Below are 23,118 nucleotides of genomic sequence, written 5' to 3'. Positions count from 1 at the left end.
ACACACACACACACACACACAGATGCCAAAGCTGTTAAAAGCTGGATTAAGTGTTTCCCTGGGAAGGAGCAGTGTGTCCTGGCTGTGCTGTCAAGGTGCTGTCAGATAGCGCTCCTCCTCTCTCCTCCTTTGCCCTCCACTCATTGTCATAACTTTGCTAACAACAGAATAACTGTGATCCACATTTAGAGTAGTCTAATATCAACAGTCTGAACTGCAGCTGAACTTGGCAGAATGGGTTTGGCAGGAAGAATACACAGGCACATACATTGCATGCAACAGCAAATCCTTTTTTGTTTTTTTTTTTGTTTGTTTGTTTTTTTTTTCATCTGCTTACTGATGTGATGGCAGGGTTTTGGCGACTACATATGGAGAGAAACCTTCTACCAGTTTCTGCCACCTCATCAATATTTCATGTCAGAATCTGTTCACATATCAATAATGTATTCCTACAAAGTTTGGAGGTGGTGATGATCAATAACTGTGGAGTCAAAGAGACAACCAAATACAACCAAATTTATAAGATTGTAAGATGTCCCAGAGAAGAGAGAGGTAACAATCAAACGCAAGGCTAAGTAGAAATTGATTTTTGTCTTTAACTGATGATGAATTGATGTATAGGTAAGTCTGTGATTCAGTCTGCATCATAAATAGATTATGCATTAATATAACTTGAGCAGTACTTTTCACAAGGTATAAAATCCTTTGAGCAATGCTTTTAAGACACTGAACAGCATTTCTTTTAATTGAATTTTACTATACTGTTACCAATACACTATCACTTACAATAGTCCAGCAGTGGATAAATAGATGTGTTCCAACAGCTGTACCATGTCCCTCACATCACAGGTGAATGATGCTGAAGGCCAGTTTTTAAGGCCATTATGGGCCTGGTATGTTGTATCAGTTTTATGGTTAAACCACAGACAGAAACAGAGAGTGACAGCAAATTAAATGCTTGGCAATAGACATGCAGAGAGAGGGAGAGCGGGAGAGGGAGGCAAGAAGAAGGAGAGGGAGGAGGAGAGGAACTTGAAGCTGCCTATAAGCAGCCCAGACACAGTAAATCATTACCGCCATAAACCACAGAGCCAATAAAAAGCACAGCCTCACCCGGCTATCAGAACCAGAGGGAGAGGAGGAGAGGAGGAGCAGGGGGTATAGAAACAGATTCTCCCCATCTGGATTCATTACAGGAGAAAAAATAACTTCCCGCGGAAATATTCACAAGTATATGCACAAAAAGACACACACACACACACACAGATGCACAGACACACTATGCAGCCATATAATCACAATCAAGAAAGGCTTGAACATTTCAAAGACAAACATGTTTTTTCCTGTGGTCTAATAAAATTAAAAGTCGATGCCTCAGATGCCGGGTTGGCCCCGAAGCTGCCTGGCAATTAGAGAGCAGTAAAAAAGGGAAATGAGAAAGGGAGTGAGGAGAGAGAGAGACAGAACGAGGGAGGGGTGCAGGGCTTGATAGAGGGAGGGATGTGCTGAATTACTAGATTGGGACCATGTGAACTCCCCGAGGCTAGGCGATGCATGGATGAAGGTTCGGCAAGGGAGATTGGCGAGGGAGAAAGCTCCAAACTGAAAGGGATGGGGATAGAAGAGAGAAAAAAGGAAAGAGACAGTTTAGAGGGTTTCAAATTCAAAATGCACCACTTTTTCAAAACGCAGCTGAACAATAGACACAACAGTAAAGAGCAAACCATTGAACTCTGGTGATTTCTTCATATGCAATATAAGCAGGAACTAATGTAATGTTTTTTCTGTGTGAAACTTATTAAATGATGGAATGGGAGTTTCATAATCTCACCAACCTCAGAGACAGTTATCATGGTAACCAAGCATAACATTGTTTTTTTAATTTATTTTGATGAAATTGACCAAAGATTCCTCCTGCTCGTTGCTTCTCAAATTTCAACTGGCAGATTTTTGTCTGTTCAGCAGCGGTTATTATTGCTAACTACTTTATTTTCCTGTATTTGTTCAGTGAAAAGAGCATAATTATCTTTGCTTCAGAAAATTTCTCTTAGTAAAGACCAAGCACACAGTTTTTAGAATCAGAAATTTCAAACTTTTCATTCACTTTAATTCAATTAATGCTCGAGTTATTACACAAATATTCTGTTGTAGCAAAATGGATATTTGTTCTTTAAGAATGTGTATACTTAGGTTTAATCTGTTAAGTGTTTTGTTTGTTTAGTGTTACTACAACTGACTCGCATTTTAATGCTGCTCATGGCAGTTTCATTTAAATAGTAAGATGGATGTTTTGTTTTGATGAATTGAAGCTGAATCCTCTGGCCTAAGCATTATTCACTGTGTTGCTCAAACAGGAGTTAAATGCAAATGTCTCAGATTGTGTTGAATATTCTATATATTCTAAGCCTGTGTGTATCTATGTATAGGCATAAGCCAGTGTTTGCATTAGTGTACATTGTCTCTTTCCAACAGGCAACTCCGGGCCACAGCCTTTAATGTAGCCCCACTGGGCTTCAGCAAACTGAATTAGACTAACAGGAACCATAGACAATTGCCAGGATGCAACACCAGGGACTGAACTCCCACTGAACCTAAGTATAAAGGAGCTCACTCTCTCTCTCTTTCTGTCTATGTCTCCCATCCAGCTCCATCTCCAGTAACAGTGATCAGAAAGGAGAAGACATCGCGGAACAGTGTCTCACTGTCCTGGCAGGAGCCAGAAAGACCCAACGGCATTATCCTGGACTATGAGATCAAATACTATGAAAAGGTCAGTGTAGAATATATCACTGTTAAGGCTTTACAGTATGTGCACATGAGCAAAGCAACATCATAAACTGCACTTCTTAAAGAATAGCCGGCATATGAACCACATGTAATGTGTTAATTAGTGAGCTTTGAAGTTGCTACTAGGTGGATTTTGTTACCTTTGGACAGAGCCAGGCTAGCTGTGTCAACCATGGATGTATTAAGGAGAATTGCATTCAGGGATGGCACGCCATTCATTATTATGAACATTACTCACCGGGCGCATAAGCTGAAATAGTAGAATAGGATAAAATAATTTAAATATTTATCTGTTGGCAAGAAAAAGAAAAAGCAACTTTCCCAAATGTCAAACGACCATTTTTGTTTTCTACCATTTGATACCAAAAGCTGTACCACAAAAAATCATATTAATAAGATAAGATAAATATACTTTATTGATCCGGTGAGGGAAATTCTTGCGTTACACATACACATAAATTTAGATTGAATTGATTTTAAATCAGGGTTAAAAATCTTTGATTGAGACTGTGGTTTCTCACTTTTAGATGTTCACTTAACTTATTGTTTTAGTATTGATAGATAGTATGATATACATCAGAATCAGTCTCAGGATGACATAAAATGAAACTAATTGAATACAAAGTCTCATCTACAATTTTAAATTTTCTGGTTATGTTTGTTCCAAAAGCCTCACATCATCTTTTTGTTTGTTTTCAAATGAGCGTTCGTGATACAAAAGTGCTAAACAGCCTGTGTGAACATGGCATGAAACCAATGTTGTCCAGGATCTTTAACTAGAACAGACCAAAAACACTCATGTTTTTTTTTTTCCATCCTGTGTCCTCTCCTCCCTTCTCCTCCCTCTCTCATTCTCACGACTCCTCTCCTCTGTTCCATCTACTTCTTTACCGCTATCATCTCCTCTTTTTCTTCTTGTTTGTCTATCTGTGTCCATTCCTCCATTCCCTGTTCCTCCCCTCCTTCCCCTGTTTTTACCTCTCATCTCCCCTTTCCGTCTCTCCCTCTATTTCTCATCCTGTCCTCCTCTCCCCTCCACTCCTTAATGGAGACAAGTTTTATGGCAGACAGTAAATGCGTCTGCGGGGTCGCTCATTCCTCTGTGAGGGAAATTAGTGCAGAACGAATTACACTGGCTTTCAGCACCAATGCTGTGCTATGGCTGACATTTGATGGTGAAATTAGCCGTGGATGCAAGTTTAATCACTCTGGCAGATTCAGTGTGTGTGTGTGTGTGTGTATGTGTGTGTCACAGTTTGCTTGAATGCCAACGGTGGCCCCTAATCTCTTGATTAGTAGGCCGACAGAAGCTGTTTCCTCTCTAAACTCTGTTCCCTGCTCAGCCATCCTTACCTAAGATGTTAAAACAGGGCTGGAAAACAGCGAGAGGAAAAGTTAATCACTGATACTGAGTCAGAGCTCACTACAGGTTTAATTCTCAACTCTGGCTTTCCAGTCACACACACACATGCTCACTCTCACAGATGCATATTCATCATCAAGAGGGCAGGGAAAAATGTAAGAGGGGACTCTAAGGAACAGTCTGTGTGACAAACTCTCTGGGCATTTGCATTGATCCCTGTTAATCACATCGTCTCTGTGGAATTACCGGGGACACACAGGGAGAGACACACAAACACACACACACACACACACACACACGTATACACGCAAACCAATTTCCCAGAAGATTCTCCACAGCAGCCATACATACCCAGGGATTTCAAACCCCAGACAAAGGGCTCTGCCATGCAGAAGAATAAACTAGGACAACCAGGGGAGACCCCCATAACAACCCGAGACAGAGGCCTCTTCCTGTGGCAGGCAGAGGGACGCTGACTGACCTCTAGCATTGCCAAGCATCAGGGCCATAGGAGAACAAGGGTTGGAGCACAAATTCCCCACACCGAGACCACACCATGACTCACTTATGAGACAGAAAGAGGCTTACTACATACACACGCAGACATAATTGCATACACACATAAACAGGATGGTGAAACAGGACACAAAAACAGACCGACAGAGATTAAAAGAGAGAGCTTTTAGCAAGAAGAAGATGTTCAGATTTGCAGCATCAGCCAGACTTTCTGCTTTGTGTGTTTGTGGTTTTCTCTGTCTGTATTTACACAAGTTTCAAACAGACATACACAGTGTACATTATCATGTAATCCAATAGCAATTTACCAATGACTCTAGCTTCTCTTAAAGTAGAAAAGTGAACATTTTGCCAACAACCACACAACATCACTCAAAGCAAAGTACTTTTATACAGTAGATGGAAAACTCACATAGTTTTTGGGGGCGGCCGACATGGAAAGTCATGCAATTACAGTTCTGTTATATGTAAGATGCAGGAGAAGCAAGGCATTTTATAAGCTGAGATATTTCATTAGCAAAATTTAAATCAACAAGGTCTTTTCTAGTGTGAACTCTAGCATGAGACAGAACAAAAATATTATTTGTCTCAAGTCATTTAGTTTCAGAATGTGCCCCTGTAAATCCTAAGTGCTGATTGGACTTTTCATGCTTTAAGATTGCTGCCAGCTGATGAAAATATAGACACCACAATCACGCATGTGTACCCAATAGATCATTTCATTTTAATGCGCAATATGTTAAGCCTGATGATGGCTGAGCCACTGAAGCATTCACAAGCCAGTATTATAAATAATCCTCAATAATATATAGCAGCTATTGTTTCCAAGATTGTTAAATAACACTCACGGAACAACAGAGTGCTTTAAACACTGGAAGCCTATTTAAGATTCCATTGAAAGTAGGAAGTTGGTTAATCTACCGCAGAGCTCTGAGTGAATGCACATGAAATAAATACCACTTTGAAGCTGGAATTATCACATTGCCATTGCCAGATTTGCAACAAATTAAAAGGAAAAGTCTTTGGAACGGATGCAATGACAGTCCCAGTAACATTAGACTGATATCAGATGAAGATATCGTAAGTTAACCCGTTGAGTAGCCACCGACAAATGTATGTTACTATTATGAATTAAACTCAGGTTAACCTGGATAAAGTCAAGATATATAGATACAGTGCTGATGACAGAGAAATACAAGTTACTTTGGGAATATTTTAAATATTATTGTGACTTAATCAGAAAAATAAAGTCAACTTAGTATGACTTTATTTTTATGGAGGTTGGTGGATCTAAGTGGTGAACTGACATTTTGCAGATCTTAAATAAAGTATGCTTCTGTAAACTGTGAGGATGTTAATGATATTAGTAGCTGGCATAGCACATTCCAGAAAAACCTTTACAGTTCATTATTTTTAATTAAATCCACCTAACCAGTCTTTTGCCTCTGGCTTTGCCCACACTGCTCTTTCCGCCAGCACATACCACCGTGGCACACGGTCATGAAACCAAAGGCCTTAAGTGTCCGGGCTGTGCACTTCCTATATAACCTATATATGGGAATTCTTAGGGAATGTTTGGTGATATTCTTGGGAATTCCCAACCAGACAGCTTCCCAGAAGAAGAGAGATGTTTCATCTTTAGAAATCCCAGGCTAACTGTATGAGCTTCCCGTCACTTTAACCAGCTAAAGGGTGTTCTGCAGCCGATAAGGCAATTCCAAGTGCACTTTGTGAAAATAGAATTTGTGGGAATACAGTTTGCCGATTGTTTTTGCATGTTTTATCACCATCATCTAAAGAGCAGAGAGAGAGTTTCAAATCCACTTTAATTTGGGCTGTTTATTTAGTCTTAGATGGAAGGAATGCTGGCTGAAACACTGTATTTACAAGACTTCTGCTGTACATCTCCTGTTTTTGGGTCTGTATGTGTTTGCATCTATGACGATGTGAGTGTGTGTGTGTGTGTGTGTGTGAACGTGTGTTAAACAAGCTATAATTTGCTACAGCTTTGTTTACATTATCAAAGCAGAAAGCATCACAGAGGCCATATTAAATTCTAGCTGTGTTCTGGTCACACACGCAGACACACACACAAGCAGATAGTCCACAATCACATGACTTGTAAGGCTGCTGTATGCATAGAGGAGAGGCGTCTGACCTGAGTGACTTTCTTTGTCTCTCTGTATCTCTCTCTCTCTCTCTCACACACACACACACACAAAGGTGCTTGCACCACACCTGTGTACAATTTTAAGGGGATCACATGCTGTCCTGAGCGGTGAACAGTGACAAGCTGCAAGTAGATTTATAGTTGTGACGAAGAGTTGCCTCAGTGCAGGTCTGGTGTATCAGTTACCTCCTCACATACATACCAGTTTAAAAAGCTTTGTGCACCATAAAACTCTGATCCACTCCATTAATGGGCGTGAAGTTTCTTTTGGACGCTGCTTGTGCATGTGTGCGTGTCTGCGAGTGTTTATACCGTTGCCTTTACCAGTGAGAGCCCGTTAATAACTGGCTCTATAAAATGAGGATCTGACTCTGCCTGCTTTGGCCTTGAGTGATTTTTATGAGCTTGGCTATGTTGCAAAACATGTAGCTCATTTTTAGGATTGTTGAAGTCATCCCTAATAGGTTGTCATTAAGATTTAAGATCAGCCTTGTCCTATTTTTTTTCTCCATTCAACAGTTTGTTTCGTTGCATTGAGCACAGTAATAATATGATTGCGGGCCTGTCTAGGCCATGGATGGAGTCACCAATTTTCACACTGGACAATTCAAATGGGCTATGAGACACAGAGAGAGAAACATGACATTTGTTGACAACCATTTTTGTTCAAGCCATAATTTAACCTCCCTAAATGGCTAGTTTTGTCCCTGTGCAGATTTTCATGCCAATCAGTCTTATACAGTTTGAAGTGCTACTTCCACAGTAACAGTGTCACCATCTTTTATTATTCTATTTTATTTTTTGGTTGAGTGCTTCTATAATGCTACATTATGTAACATGCTTCCTTGTGTCCTGTCAGTCTTTTTGATAGTTAAAGGCTGCCTAATATAATGTTATGTTGCCTCAATGCATTTAACCACATTTTGCTGTGTTCATCACATTAATTGCTTTCTACTTACAGCATCTTTATTAAGTAATTGTCAAAGTGGTGTTGAAAAATTTATTTTAATCACTGTTAGTATCACTTACACATATTTAAAAACAAAGCAAAAAAGTTATGCTATGCATCATGTATGTATTAAAAGATGTTTGGTGCGCAGTTTTAAATTGTGCATAACTCAAAGGACACAACCACTTTTATTCTGAAGTTCCTGCATGTATTTGCAGAGTGTGTTTTACACCTAGTCACTAAATATGTAACAACTGACTATGGAACATATAAAGTGCTACAGCACAAAAATGGATATACAAACATAAATAACAGAAAAAATGTACTATTGGATTGGGTCCTGTTATTATTCTAACTATGAAAATGTCACTATACAGAGGCAAAATCAAAGGGCTATTATCTATCTTTTCTCCTCTGCATCTTCCTCCTACCACTTTTCTTCCTTCCACATCTGGAAACAATGTGCCAGATGCAGACCTGGTGTGTAAATCCTCCTGTTGTTTTATCAGTGGAGATCAGTAGGAGAGAAGTCATAAAATATAAACGGGCATAATTTATCAGATTGGGAAGAAAGCTGCCAAACTGTCCGAGATGTTTGTGTGTGTGTGCGTGTGTGTGCGCGCACGTGTTTGCGTGGGTGTGTGAAAATGAGCATGCACATAATGCATTCTGTGTTGTATTGTACCTATTGTATATGTATGTTGTATTCATCAGTTGTTCCAATGCCAGTTGTCTTACAAAATATTAATTCCTTTCTCTGCCCTTCTTTCCCTTTGTCCTTCTTGTCTTACAGGAGGAGCAGGAGACCAGTTACACCATCCTCCGTGCTCGGGGTTGTAATGTGACTCTGAATGGTTTGAAGCCCAACACTGCTTACCTGCTTCAGATCAGAGCTCGCACTGCTGCTGGATACGGAGCAAGTAGCCCCAGCTTCCAGTTCGAGACCAGCCCTGACTGTAAGCTTAGCACAGAGTAGAGGCTTTGCAGTAATTCCTTTACCGCTGTAGCTGAAAATATGGTTTGACTGATATGTTGGGCTTGCCGATTAGGCACAAGGCCAGTGCTGTCCCTTTATATAAAATAACTGATTATGAGATTATGTTACCATTCTCAAACCACACAATTAAACATGTTATTTTTTGTCCTGCAGGGCTTCAAAGAAGAGTCTTTGTGTTCAGTGGTCTAATAGCTGTTTCAAAAGATTTTCGACCATTGCAAGAACAACAGCATTTTTCCATGAAATCAGCCAAATCCAAATATCTGGGCATTTACTGGCACAAAATATCAGCTTTCATAACAACATAGCTTTTACAGCAGTATTTGTATTCAAAACTCCATAGTATTTGAACTTTGTTGCAAAGGTCACTTGAAGAGTTCAATAAACCTCTCATGTGCTCCTTTTTAATGAAATGCTATTAAGGGAATTTACAAATACCTACTAGGAGTTTTTGTTGTTGTTGTTGTTGTCTAAGGAATGTCCAGTGTAGGTTAATGAATTCGTTTTCTCATTACTTTTTGCTCTCTGGCTTTCAGCAGCCTTTTCGATATCCAGTGAGAGCAGCCAGGTTGTTCTGATTGCCATTTCCTCTGCTGTGGCCATCATCCTGCTCACTGTGCTGCTCTACGTCCTGATTGGCAGGTGTGCACACCGCTCACTTGACCTGAGTTGATTTTGAATTTTGAGTGTCGCCCGTTTACCTGTTTCTCTACAGCTCTCCTGTAGTTCATGTCATGTCAAGACATTTTAAGGGCTGTATTTATGTGTGTGAGTTTGTTCATAGGAGAAAGCTAAGAATTGTGTGCATATGTTTGTGTGTGTGTATGTGTGTGTGTGTGTGTGTGTGTGGCTGAAGTTGGCAGTCAGTACTGTTCAGAGAGAGTATAAATCCACGGCTCATTATAAGACTTACTGATCCTCTCTTGGCTTATAAGAGCTGGGATTACTCACACACACACACACACACACACACACACACGCACACACAACACATACAGACAGACACACACAGGTCTTGCTTGCCTTCAGGCAGGGCCCAATGAGTGAAGTCTTATTGGGAGATGTGGCACTATTTCTGACCTTTCTCTGTTTGGATTGGCAGGTTTTGTTGCCACAGCAAATCCAAACATCCTGATGAGAAAAGACTGCACTTTGGCAACGGCCACTGTAAGTACTGGACTCCTCCGGGCCTGGTTCGATCTGTCCTCTCTGCACTTTGCTATTCAGAGTCGAAGGGTAGAGGTATTTACATTATTGGTAGTTTGATAGTTACGTTCAGGGAGACGTCTTTTCTCAGAGCATTTTCACACCACTAAACCAATAGTGGTTGTTGTAGAGTACATATGTCCAAGTTTGAAGTGGTTTCCCCTTTGCTTCGGTTCGTTTGGTCATATGAGAAGACAGTAATCAGACCGAGACCATATTGAGAAGGAGGTTTCTCGGTCCATTTGCAAACCAATCCTGGAGGCTTCATTCTGAAAAGGGAACAAGTTCAGACTGTTCTTGTAGCCAGCTACAGCAAGTACTGAGAATTAAGGTTTAAACGATCCCTAATTACAGGGTTTACTCCAGAGAAAAGTCCTTTCCATTGATGCATTTTTGACCAGTGAGTGAAAAAGCCTCACTCGCATGTAAAACTAGACTAGTGTGTAATAGAGTTAACAGCTTTTCCCTCTATATGAGCCAACACAACAGGACAACAGGTTTAAAAAAGGTTCCTCGCACTTAATTCTCATTTTCTTTTTATCACCCTCAGTCACTTGCTTGCTCTGCTTTATTCATACATTATGTGTTATTTACTAGGAGTACTCCTACCTTTAACCTTGACCTAGACATTAGCCCCAGAATTCCCCAAGCACTGAACAGCATTTGCCCACTCCTTCAATTGTTAGGGATGGGTCAGATGCGGGGCATAAAAAAAAACTCCACTGGGACTAATAAAATACATTTTTATTACTCAGAGAATAGGTCCATATTTTTCATGTCTGTCTTAAAACAACACTCACATGCCCATATGTACATTGAAACAGTTTTTGGTCACTCTGATTATTCCTCTCTTCCATACAAGTCATGAAGTGACAAAATCAACAGTCTTCTTTTTGTGCATTAATGCATTCTCAAGTTTAGTCAAAGCTAATACTGTGTGTGTTTGAATCACAAATCAGCTGATATTAATGACTGTGTGTGCATCTGGCGATGCTTTTTCTAACTGAGATTTACTTAAACACATAAAAAGAGTTTTACTTGGAGACATGCCAGATTGTTCAACTTAACAGCATCTGAGAGCCGCTGTTATTCTAACACATGATTTACTGTATTAACTGCCTCCTGTTGAAAGCCTGACCTGACCTGTACCTCGAAGGGGAATTTTTCACCACAGCTCACTTGTTGAGACACTGAAGACTGCATTATTTTCAGAGTTTTGTTCAATATACCCTTATCATCAATAGCTGAGCACCACTAAACTGATATTTCCTTACAAAGTTTAAAGTCACATTCAGAGGACATATGGATATAGGGACACACACACACACAGAGAGAGAGTTTTTAAATGGTAACTTATTGATGCAACCTGCTCTCTGCTGCTGCAGTGCGTCTGCCGGGTATCAGGACGTACGTGGACCCCCACACATATGAGGACCCGAGCCAGGCTGTGCACGAGTTTGCCAAAGAGCTGGATGCCTCTTGTATCGCCATCGACAAAGTGGTGGGAGCAGGTAAGAATGGACAAAGGAAATCCCCCTCTAGACTTTGCTGCATACACAGGCACCATTTAGATTATTCTTCACTGAATTCTCTTAAGTTTATGCAATTAACTCACCTCAGTGAACAAAATGGAAACATAAATGATCATACATCGGCTCAGGATAAGAGCAGATCACCAGTTTGCTTTAAATTTAAATTTAAATGACAGACACACCAAGAGCATAAGCATTCACAGAAAAAAAATGAAGAGCACGTAGCACTCCTATATATCTACATTTTCATAGCAGCGGGTTCGTTTAACTGTGTGCCATATACAGCACAGCTGGGAATGAGAAAGCATTTAACGCCCCAGCTTGAGGTCCCTTCTCTCCACTCCTCCTCTGTAATGCAGGGAGGGATGATGAAATGAGAAGTTGCTCTTGTTTCTCCCTTTTTTCTTTCCTTCATTTTCTTCTCCTCTCCTCTTTTTTTGCCTGATGCTCAAGTCCTAACTATGTCAAATGGTTGCAACAGTAAAACAAGCTTCCTCTCCTCTCCTCTCGTCATGTTCGCCCTGATAAGTTGAGCAGGAGTGCAGACGGGAGGGTAATGCATTGTGATTCATGTCAAGTGCAGGCAGAATAGATGGAGACTAAAGCACACAGCGCATAACAGCAGGCTGGTCTCCAGAGTCCCACCAGCTCTCCACACTGTAAAGCTGTCAGGACAGCCTGAGAGCCTAATACCTGACTCCACACTGGACTACATTATACTCCACGATGCATATTTCATAGTGTTTATCAGAGACAAAGCATATTTATCTCCATAGGCTTGGAGTGATACATCAGTAGATAATAGGCTTTTTTTAATTAGAAATCAGACAGGGACAGTGTTGTCCACCTCTTATATAAGACACTGCACTGGTTCTCTGTGGGAATCCCTTATGATTTGCTTCTAAGATGATATTTTGATTTCACACAGCATTAAAAGTGCCAGAAAAGTTACATAAACTAACTCACATGACATCTGCTGTAGAATGGTTACATTTAGTGCAATGTAAGGCTGAAAGTGATATAGTAGAAACAGATTTTTGCAACAGAATGGGAAAATGTTCTTTCCAACTTTAAAGCTAGTTAAAGGAAAAAATGAGAAGTGTTAATATGGTCAATAAAATATAATTAATGCCAGTGTTATATATTTGATATACAGTTGAGAAGTTCTTAAATGAAAAGATCTGCATTATCCTTCTAAAACCCTCACACACACACATACACAGTTGAGTTCCGACTGATGAAGGTTACTATACATTTTTAATGCACACAGTCCATAGCTGAGACCAGGTGTATTTCTTTTAGTGTGTCCCTGTACTCACAAGTAGTTCAGCAATACATTGTTCAGGAAGTTTATTTTTTTTATCTATTCTGGAAAGCAACTTTGCTAAGATTCTGGGAATATAATGTGTTGTCAGATGTGAGTATAAATGAAATAATAGTTAGTTTTTTTGTGGTTAAAATAATATGCTGATCAAATTTTAGTAACCAGTAGATACTGACTTATCTATATGTGCGGAAAACCTTCAGAACATTTCGATTCTTTCACAAAGAGCAGTGAGAGAGAGCAGAGTTATGGATGCAGTGGAAAAGAGGTTAGCCAGAAATGGCAGTGGGGATATATTTCAACACAAGAAAATCTGAATTGAACACCAGAGGTGAACATTAAAGCTTAAGCCCTGATGTAAACATTTTTGTCCGTCAGCTTACATGTGGGGTACCACCCATCTGTGTGATTTTTATGAAGCCATATAAACACTCTGGACAATATATAACATACCTCCTTTTTCTCCATCCCTGCCTCAATCCCCATCTGTCTTCATTAAACATGTTAACAAGACTTTGATCTTGTTGCCAATCTGTGATTGTGTGTTAAAAGACAGAACACATGCTCCGCTCTGCTTACATGGGTCAGACTGTAACATCAAAGTGGGATACCTAGCTCTGCTCAGAACAGGAAAGGAGTGTGTCCCTAATCAAGCCTTATTAGACCGAGATCTTCTTTCTCGGAGTGACCACATAAAAAAGGTGCATTGGCCTTACTCGTCTGTCCACTGCTGGGGGCCAGAGGAACGGAGCAGAGCAGGAAAGGACAGGCATGCTTTTGGTATTTGGACAGGTTGTAATTATTCTGGTTAAGTTATTCCAGACGCCATTGCTTCAAGTCCAAGGTTTAACCCATGCTCTCTGATCCAGAGCTGCTATGGGAAATGACTGTACTGGACAGAGAGAGATCTGCACATGTCTTAGCGCTGACATCACCATGCATGAGCACACTCAATATGCATATACATCACAGAGCAACACACACAAATGCATAGACATAGACATATACGCTACACACTCCATTCATCCTCTGCAGGCCAGTCAAATCCCTGTCACAGCTGCACCATGGCTGGCTGCCTTTGAAGTGGCCAGCCTGCCTACAAAGCTTACAGTACCTTGTGAACACACACACACACACACACAAGTGGGGGCTGAAATAAACACACACATCCCCTCACTGGCAAGGAATGCTAATTGATCTCTCCCAAAGTGGGTGTTAACTCACACTGCGTTTTAATTTCACATAGAAAGAAAGTTGAAAGGTCACCATACTGTCTGTTCAGTTTGGAATTATTTGGCCTGTGTATTTGGGTGGATCAGTTTCAAAGTTTATTACTCCACATGGTGTCATTAATATAATTAGTGGTCGTAACACATAATTATGCAATGGTCTCTCTCTAAAACTAATAAATACTTTTCCAGATTAATGGGAGTTAAGTAATGACTTTAAGATCCTTTTTATTCTGCAGCTTCATCTTTGGCACTAAGTGTTCCTTTTGCTGTGGTCCTTGTTTCCTTAATCTCTACAACAGAGGCAACTAGTGCATAGTTAGCACAAGTCAGAATGTACACAATTATGAGAATAAGACCGAGGTGAAGTATGTTTGTTTACAGTTTAAAAATTAGCTTTTCTACCAACTGGGCCCACTCCTTGTTGAAACATAAATAGTTAATTAAAGATAGAAAAGGTCTGGATTTACACATGGACAAGCATTTGGACTTTGGACTTGTATATCTTCAAGATATTTTAGTTTTTTTAATAACTCTTCATTCTGTTTTATTGCATCTTTCCATGATTTTATCCTCAGGTGAGTTTGGCGAGGTGTGCAGCGGTCGTCTGAAGCTGCCCAGTAAGAAGGAGATCTGCGTGGCCATCAAGACTCTTAAAGGAGGATACACGGATAAACAGAGGCGGGACTTCCTCGCTGAGGCATCAATCATGGGACAGTTTGACCACCCTAACATCATCAGGCTGGAGGGGGTGGTGACACGCAGTAAGTGCATGCATGACTCATGACTTAAAGGCACACTGAAGGGAATTTACTTTACGTTTTCAATTTTTTAAATATTGTGGCTATAATATTTAACAAATAAAGTTTAAGCATAGGAGCAGAAAAGAATAGAACAGAATAGAATACAGAAAGAGAGAACAAAAATTTGATTTGTATTCAAATTCCATCACATATCCAACATCTCCAGAGAGTCTTTTTTACCGATTCCGGATTTGCAATTGTCTTTGACAAATGGCTCTAAAGTGGCTGACACTTCTGTGAAAGAGCGCAGGAGTTTTATTGAGTTGCCGTGGTGTAAATCTCTGCAGATCAATGCGCTCTGATCAAAGCCTGTGTCCAAAGTGGGCATAAATCCATAAATCCATATCTCTGACTCGCTCCCCTCTGGGCCTCTTTATAAGACTATCATTAGCACACAGAAGGCCTCTTTAAAAAGGAATGACTGCAGAAAAAGGGAAATAATGAGTCTGAACTTTGTCGCTGAGAAACAGGCCTGGCCTCTATCTCTCCCTGCGGCACCAGGCTTGTTAAGTAGTTCTGCCAGTGTGGTTATTCTAAAGAGTAGAATAAAATACCTGGAGAACTTCCCCTCACTTTATTGTCCTCGATTTTTGGTCTCTCTGATTTTGTCTCATTTATTCTTGTTTTTTTCATCTCCCCTACTCCTCTGTAATTTTGGTGCCTTAATTGCTCCCTGCCTCTTAAATTTGCATTTGGTGACGTATTGTTATGACTTCTTTTAATCAAAAACAGTATTGCCAAAGTAAGATTTCAAAGTGTGCCGTGCAAATGGCCACAGACAGATATTCCAACCATATTGTTCTAGTTGTTCTAGTTCTAGTAATTTTAGTGAGTGGTTCAGCAAATTGATATTTCAGACACTTATGAGTCATCATTTTGAGTCATAGGAGGAGGAATAATGTTGCTGAAGTGTGATATACGTATGTGCCTTCTCAAGAGCAATGGGATTTTTAGCATCTTTTGTCAATGACACAAGATGTATATATACCCGGTGAAAGAAAGGAAGTACTTCAGCATTCAGTCAGAAGTTTGAGCTTTGCTTTGCTATTCAGCCTTTGAACACAGTACATTCAAGGATTCAAGGAGCTTTTATTGTCATTCCAACACATGTGAACATGAGGTGAAACAAAATAGGATACTCTGGTCCCGGTGCAAGCCAATTACAGAATAAATAAATAACTAACTAAGTATAAAATAGAATATGCAGTATAAAATAGAATATGCAATATAAAATAGAATATGCAATATAAGCTAAGAAGTAATCCTTATAGAGAATTCACAGTACAGGAAATAAAATGAAATGAAATGACACACATCCTGAAAGTGAAAGAGTTGTACGAGTGTAATCTTTCATCCATGAGACTGTTTGTCTTATACATCTTACACCGCTCTCCTTATTAATGTCTAGCTAGTGAGAAATGCTGCAATAACACAGGACAGTTTTATTTGTTGCTTTTAGACTAATAGGTGAAGCTCAATATTGAGGACTCTGTGTGTGTGTGTGTGTGTGTGTGTGTGTGTGTGTGTGTGTGCGTGCGCGCATATGCATATGCATGTATGCGTGTATGCGTGTGCACAGGCACATACATGACATTTGGAGGGATACCCTGAACACAGTTTCAGCAGTATGAGTGCACGGCATAGTTTTAGGAGGACCATTTGATATGCTCTTACACACACGGGCAAACATGGACACACACACACACACAAACACACACTGCTGTAGGGTGATTTATTAAGCTGCTCCTGTTAATTCTTAATAATCCTGAGACTTTCACACCCCATTTACCTTGCTGCTGCTCTTGGCTGATCCACAGGCTGCATATTTGTAGGCTCACACACACACACACACACACACACATGCATGTACTCTTCTCTCACACCCATGCACATTCATCCATACTTGCACATACTCACGTTCACAGAACAAAGGGGCTTGGGGGCCTTTATCTTTGCTGCCAATGTTGGGAATAGAGAGAAAGAGGGAAGGGAAGAGGACAGAGAATAGGAGGGAGGAGGGCCGGTTGTGTGTGTTCCCGTCTGAGACTATAAAAGCCGTCCGCTGGTAAATGGAGTGATCCATCACAGCCTTTTAGGGATGGAGGGTGTGTGTGTGGAGGGCGTTTAACTGTATCTGTGACTGTGTTTGAATGCTTTGGGATTTTTTACTGTAATTGTCAGAGAAAGTACTGTGACTATATTGAGACAACAAAGCTGCTTGGAGAGTGAAATCTCCATTTTTACAGTGGCAAAAAGCAGGAAAATTCACACTAGAGAGTCCTTTCAGGGGAAAATTGAAAAGCAAAGTTTGTTTTGTTTTGGGTTTTTTTTTTTTTTTTTGTTTTGTTTTTTTTTTTTGTAGATTTGGGCATGTTTGCCTCATTATGACTTTGCTTCTCCAATGCTGATGTAACTTAAGCACACATTCTGTTTTGGCTCATTTACTTTAAGCTGTTTGCTGGGCCAAATAGGACTTTTTTTTCTGAGTCTGATTGACTCGTAGGGATATTTTAAATTGTAATTCACACCAGATCTGCTTTGTTCAGATCTGCGCTGATTTAATTAAAGATACTGAGTCAGCCAACTTCCATCATTGTTGGTTGAAAGTTTATTTTTTTCCAATGAGAGTTACATTTATTTCTTTTAACAACTGATTCCATCACCCTCTCCACTCAGCCCGAGTCATTCCTTAAAAAAAAGAAAAGAAAAAAAAGTTTGTCTGCCCAGATGTGAGGAGGGTTTAAAATTCATACAAGGGGAATAAAAGGAAAAGGGAAGGATGGGGTAATGGGGAAAGAGAGGTGAGGATGATAGAGAAAAGGTAGGTCGAAATATGAAAGGAGGCAGGGGGAGGAGGGAAGACAGCACATTAATCAGAATAAAACAGAGACAAAGCATACGGCTGGTGGTAAGTCAAGAGTGAAGCAGGGAGAACAAAGCCATCTGGGGCACAAACAAGTCCTGACACCAACGCTTTTCATTTAACAATGGCTGATTTAAAGGTTTTTTAAAGAGATTTTTTCCCCCTTTCCTAGTAATAAACCTTGTGTCGGCCATAGTCTGATCAGGTACAGATGATAGCGGGCAGCGTGGATTTACAGCCAGATCCTCCACTGAAATAAAGATGTCACACTTTTGACAGCTGACCTGCTGGGGCCCTAAAACTATGACTAGGATCATTTCATTCTGCCAAGTGTATGTGTGTGTGTGTCTATATGTATGTGACAGACAGAAAAAAATAAGTTCAACTTGGTCCCTATCAGGGGTTATGTACATGTATATCTGCTGTCAAGTTACAGTCCTCCATGTTTACTTCCTGTTTAGTGACTTTTCCAGATAATAAATCTGAGATCAGTCTTCTGTTTGGTTGGTATGTCTGTTGTACAGAAAACAGAAGTGCACTCTTCTTGTGTGTAAATTATACAACTGAAATGACTTGATAATGAATTGAAATCTTTTTTTCCGTCACAGGTAAACCCGTCATGATTGTCACAGAATACATGGAGAATGGATCCCTGGACAGTTTCTTGAGAGTAAGTAATACCACAGACAAACACACACTTTTAGAGGAAGTACAGAATGGATTGTAATGCACCATAGAGGTACACACCCCGAGGCAGCTGGGGAAAGAACACATACTTGATGGCTAACTGAGGATTAAGGAACACACACCAGGGAACCACCTTAATGTGGTGGAAAAAAAAGTCCAAGACTGCATTTAAACATCACACATCAGGTCACTCTGCCCACAGAGCAGTACAGTAATTCTCTAAATCTTTCTATATCTTTGGTTTTACATTTTAAAAACAACAAACAATTTGTCTTTAGATATAGGTGTTAAAACTATTTACCATGAAAGTGCAGCACCCTATGAAAACATGTAGTATTATCACAAGAGGAATAAAATAAATGTACTGACAATCTAGATTTTAGTTTAAATGCTGTCCTCTGCTTCCACAGTGTCTCTGAATATCATCAAATAAATCTAACTTTTAGGTAATAAGTATGAAGTAACAGATGTGAACCAATAAAATTAAGTTAAAAACAATAGTTTCACACAGAAAAAAGTATCCCACATGTTTAAAAAGTTTTAAGACTGCTCAGAACACTCTGGTAAATAATGTACCTGAGACTGGCTGATTCAGACTGTTTCTCCATACAGGGCTTATCAAATGGCAAAATTTTATGAACTGTATCCCCACTCCTCTCCCAGCTGGGAGTGAATTTGATTCTTGCCATGCCTCTCTGTCTTAAAGAGGAATAGACCTGCCTCACTGAAGTTCGCCAAAGCACAACAGCCAAGCCACAACACTGGCATGAAAGCATGTGCACTGATGCCTGGTTTAGCCCTTTTCCACATGTGTCTGCACAGCATCCAGACACATCCAGGAGGAGTAGCTGCTGTTTCCTGACATTTCCTCAGAGCTCTGTGCTTCATCACTGAAAATGTATCATATGTGCAAACACACCCATATGAATTCATAGCATATGCATTGTAGCTTACAGTATGTCCGTGTTCTGTATCTGCAAAGTTTTGAAGTGACTAAGCCAGGTGGTCTGGCCACTAATTGCTCAAGATAAAATGGGAGGTGAAGCGGATCTGTTTGGTTTTCAAAGGAAAACAACTAATCTCACGAATGATGTGGCATGTGAGGAGCAATGGATGTAAATGCAAATAGCTAGACAAACTGTGCTCACTCACATGCTAAATGCCTGATGAAAACCTTGAGCAAAACTACCAGATATATATATAAAGGAACAAGTATTTTATCATCCTAAGCTTCTGCTCTCCTCATGTCTCCTCTGTTTATATTTCTTCCCCATTCAGACATCAGCAGTGGATCACAGAACATATAGCCCTACTCATAAACACTTGCCAGTGTAAACCAGTGTAAACACTCCAGCTCACAAATGCAAACAGAAAAAAATGTGTTTTATGTTTATATCTCGTCCAGTGTGTGTTTGAATGCTGCATCTATCCACTTTGAAAACATTTTGTAGAGCTATAAAAATACAATGGATAATCCAAATAAGATCTTTAGGATTAAACAGATTCAAACATCAATATTGGTTTGCATTATATTGCAAGTTTTCCCCTTTCTGAAAATCAACACCCGTGTGCTTTTAAATGCCATTGTCCCATACTTTAGACCTTTAAATTTAGCAGTTTTAATGTGCAGTATGTATTTTGTGTTATATGTATTTATTTATGCTTTTTGTGTAACCTCTAAAAAGTATACACTTATCAGAGAGGAGTAGCCTTGAAAAACTCAGAAACTCAAAAAAAAAAAAAAGATTATACTGGCCATCACATTGGCCATTATACAATAAATGCATAATAAAATAGCATCATGTATGTAGTGCATTGCAGTAACTGTGCTGATCGAAAAAGAAAGACCATTTCACTTATGTATTGGTCTGGTCCTAATTTCCATACATTACTGTGTCTCTGGTTTTGGGATTTCACAGTCGAGCTGAAGATGAGGTGCAGAATGTCAAAGGTGATTTTTAAAGGTTAATGAAAGGCTGTGGATAGTAATGTAGAAAGGTTTCATTTTATGCAAATAGTCAGAAAGGTCAGACTCACTTTGCGTTCTATACAATATACATTAAAAATGTGGCATTAACAGTTCATGTCTTTCTTCCTTTCATCCTTCCTTTCTCTCTTTCTTGCAGAAACACGATGCCCAGTTTACAGGAATCCAGTTGGTTGGCATGCTGCGTGGCATCGCTTCGGGCATGAAGTACCTGTCAGACATGGGCTACGTTCACCGAGATCTGGCAGCTCGAAACATCCTGGTCAACAGCAACCTGGTGTGTAAAGTGTCAGATTTCGGCCTGTCCCGGGTGCTGGAGGACGACCCAGAGGCTGCTTACACCACCAGGGTGAGCTGAAGAACAAATACAAACTAAGGACATAAATGAACAAATATGTTGGGCAGAGTACTTAGGAACCTCACTTTTTTCAGGAATGTATTACTAGCAAAAATGGGATATGTTTCTTTTGTGCATTACTTTTCCATTTACTAGCCCTAAAACTGGCTACACCATCTCTCGTTCCCTTTTTAAATCAGAATACATGTTTTTTTTCCTCATTAGCAAAAATTATTAGATAATGTAAGTAATCTAAGCACACTCGCCCCATCCCTCTTCCATGGTAAGAGAGAGAACAAATAAATAAAAGCAGAGTTGTGATAAGACCAACATAAATCCACAAAGTTTTGCCTCCCTGGATCACTGCACAGACCACTCCTTGCACCATGTTCCCTGAAGGAATGCAGTACATCGATAAGAAGTTGTGGGTGTTTGTACGATGAAACACATTGTTGACCCACCCGCCACCTCGACATCCACAACAATACTTAGAATTTATTCCAATTGCATTTTGAGGCTCTGCAGACTGTGTTAAAGGTCACTGCAATCTTACAACTCTTTCTCTCAACACAATAGACAGAAAACATTTCACATCTTAACAAAAACCTTTGGAACAAAAACACCTCAAAGATGGTCATCCAGTAATGAAAGATAGCTTACTCTTGAGAGTAAGTTGTCATATAATTCAAAGAGATTTGCAATCAAAGTATTTTCTTTTTTAGTTTTTTCACCTCTCGATGTTCATGTCACAAAATGGAGCACACCACGCCACTCGTACTTTTTGCAGCGTGTTTGTGTGTGTGGTCATTTTCATCATAGGACCCTGTGGTCTAGACCATGCGTGCAGCCCCTTTAAACACAGTGTAATTTGCTGGCTGAGAATTGCTTATCAAATAAACAGTCAGCGTGCCGTTTGCCTTTCTCCCAGAAATACACAATCTAAAATAATAAGACAGAATAATAAACTCTGCCATGTTACAGTAACTGACAACGCTCCACACATGCTTGCAGATTCTCATCCAGCCCTGAGTGCAACTCTCTTTTTTTTTTCTTTTTTTTTCTTTCTCACTGATATTTTCAGCGGAAATGTATAGTTTTGGGTCATTTGTGTGTATTTATGTGCTTGTGTGTGAGCCATGTTTTCACATCTTACACTTGTAACTTCTTAGTGGAGCAGGTGTGCTCAGTATGAGTGTATGGGCAGTGTGTGTTTGTGTTTATATTGTGTTTCTTTGTGCACCAATCATGTGTGTGATTGTGTGTTTTTCTGTGTCTTACATATTCCTCATTGCTCCCTTAGGGGTTAGACAGTATAAGAGTGTGTTTTTATGGGGCACAGTGTGTGTATGTGTGTGACTGCACAGCACCAGGCAAGAGCTGAGTGACTTGGCTAATATCCCTGTTTGCTTTGGCTGCCATCGGCCTCCTTTCCTCGGCTCCCTTTTCTTCACTTGTCCTCCTTCCCTGCTAGAATGACAAATGCAGCAGACACTACAGTCAGAGGTTATGCAGGAAACATTGGATTATCATTGAGTAATAGATTTTTCCTTTGTTTCTTATGGTTGATAGCAATACCTTTTTATTAAAACTGAGCGTGAGCCTTTTTTTTTTTGTTATAATAAGGTTTGATGTTTCTTTAAATTACTATTTTTAAATCCCAGATTTTTAGAAAAATATTTAAGTAACACATATTTTTGTTGAAATGTTTTTACTTGCCAGTGTGGGAAAGTAAATGAATCAATGGGACGCTAAAATTTTCCATTGCAAGTCAAACTCTAATTGCTTCTATGAGGCAGCTTAGCAGCTCCTTTAGGCAACATGAAGTTTCACTGCAGGTCATCCACACCACACTGGAAATAATAATAATAATATTTCAGATAACTGTTATAGCTCTGGATCTGAGGTTGAGCTCACCATGCTCAGGCCAAACCACAGAGCCCATCTGGGTTAACAGGTTTCAGAACAGCTCATAAAATCCTCTGAATCTTTCAGGATGTGTAGGCCTTTGCACATGACATAAACATGTGCCTTTATATTTCATTTCACTTGAATACAACTATACCCAGTATTCCATATTGTTTATAGACCAGCCAGTATCGACTTGTTGTCCCTTTTTGTAATATTTTTACCATCAAACAGATGATCACTACCTCCCTCAGCCCAAATATCAGCCCCTCCCTTCTTCCCTTCCCACACCACAAAGCTGATTTTAGCACATTGTTGTAAGGTTGTTGTTTTCCTGACAGTTTAATTTTTTAAAGGATATTATCCTGTGATACAGCAGGTCAAATATCTGTGGTCGTTCATTAATTCCATAGACAAAAGTTAACCTGATCAGCCCCAGTACATGGTAATATCAGGCAGTAAG

At 39.8% G+C, this 23,118-nt stretch overlaps 1 protein-coding gene across 1 annotated transcript in view; it reads left to right on the top strand.

Moving 5' to 3' along the window:
- The window catches only part of epha3 (eph receptor A3), a 92,852-nt gene that overhangs the window by 56,086 nt on the left and 13,648 nt on the right, over positions 1–23,118 (top strand). The window contains 8 exon segments of the mRNA XM_018701660.2: positions 2,646–2,770; positions 8,579–8,741; positions 9,322–9,424; positions 9,885–9,949; positions 11,374–11,499; positions 14,652–14,837; positions 18,348–18,409; positions 20,553–20,762. Of these exon segments, the coding sequence (XP_018557176.1) occupies positions 2,646–2,770; positions 8,579–8,741; positions 9,322–9,424; positions 9,885–9,949; positions 11,374–11,499; positions 14,652–14,837; positions 18,348–18,409; positions 20,553–20,762 (1,040 nt within the window).

The sequence above is a fragment of the Lates calcarifer genome, linkage group LG1 (genome assembly GCF_001640805.2).
Source record: "Lates calcarifer isolate ASB-BC8 linkage group LG1, TLL_Latcal_v3, whole genome shotgun sequence".
Taxonomy (NCBI): Eukaryota; Metazoa; Chordata; class Actinopteri; family Centropomidae; genus Lates; species Lates calcarifer.
The sequence above is the reverse complement of the archived record's forward strand: the minus strand, read 5'-3'. Positions and strand labels throughout refer to the sequence as shown.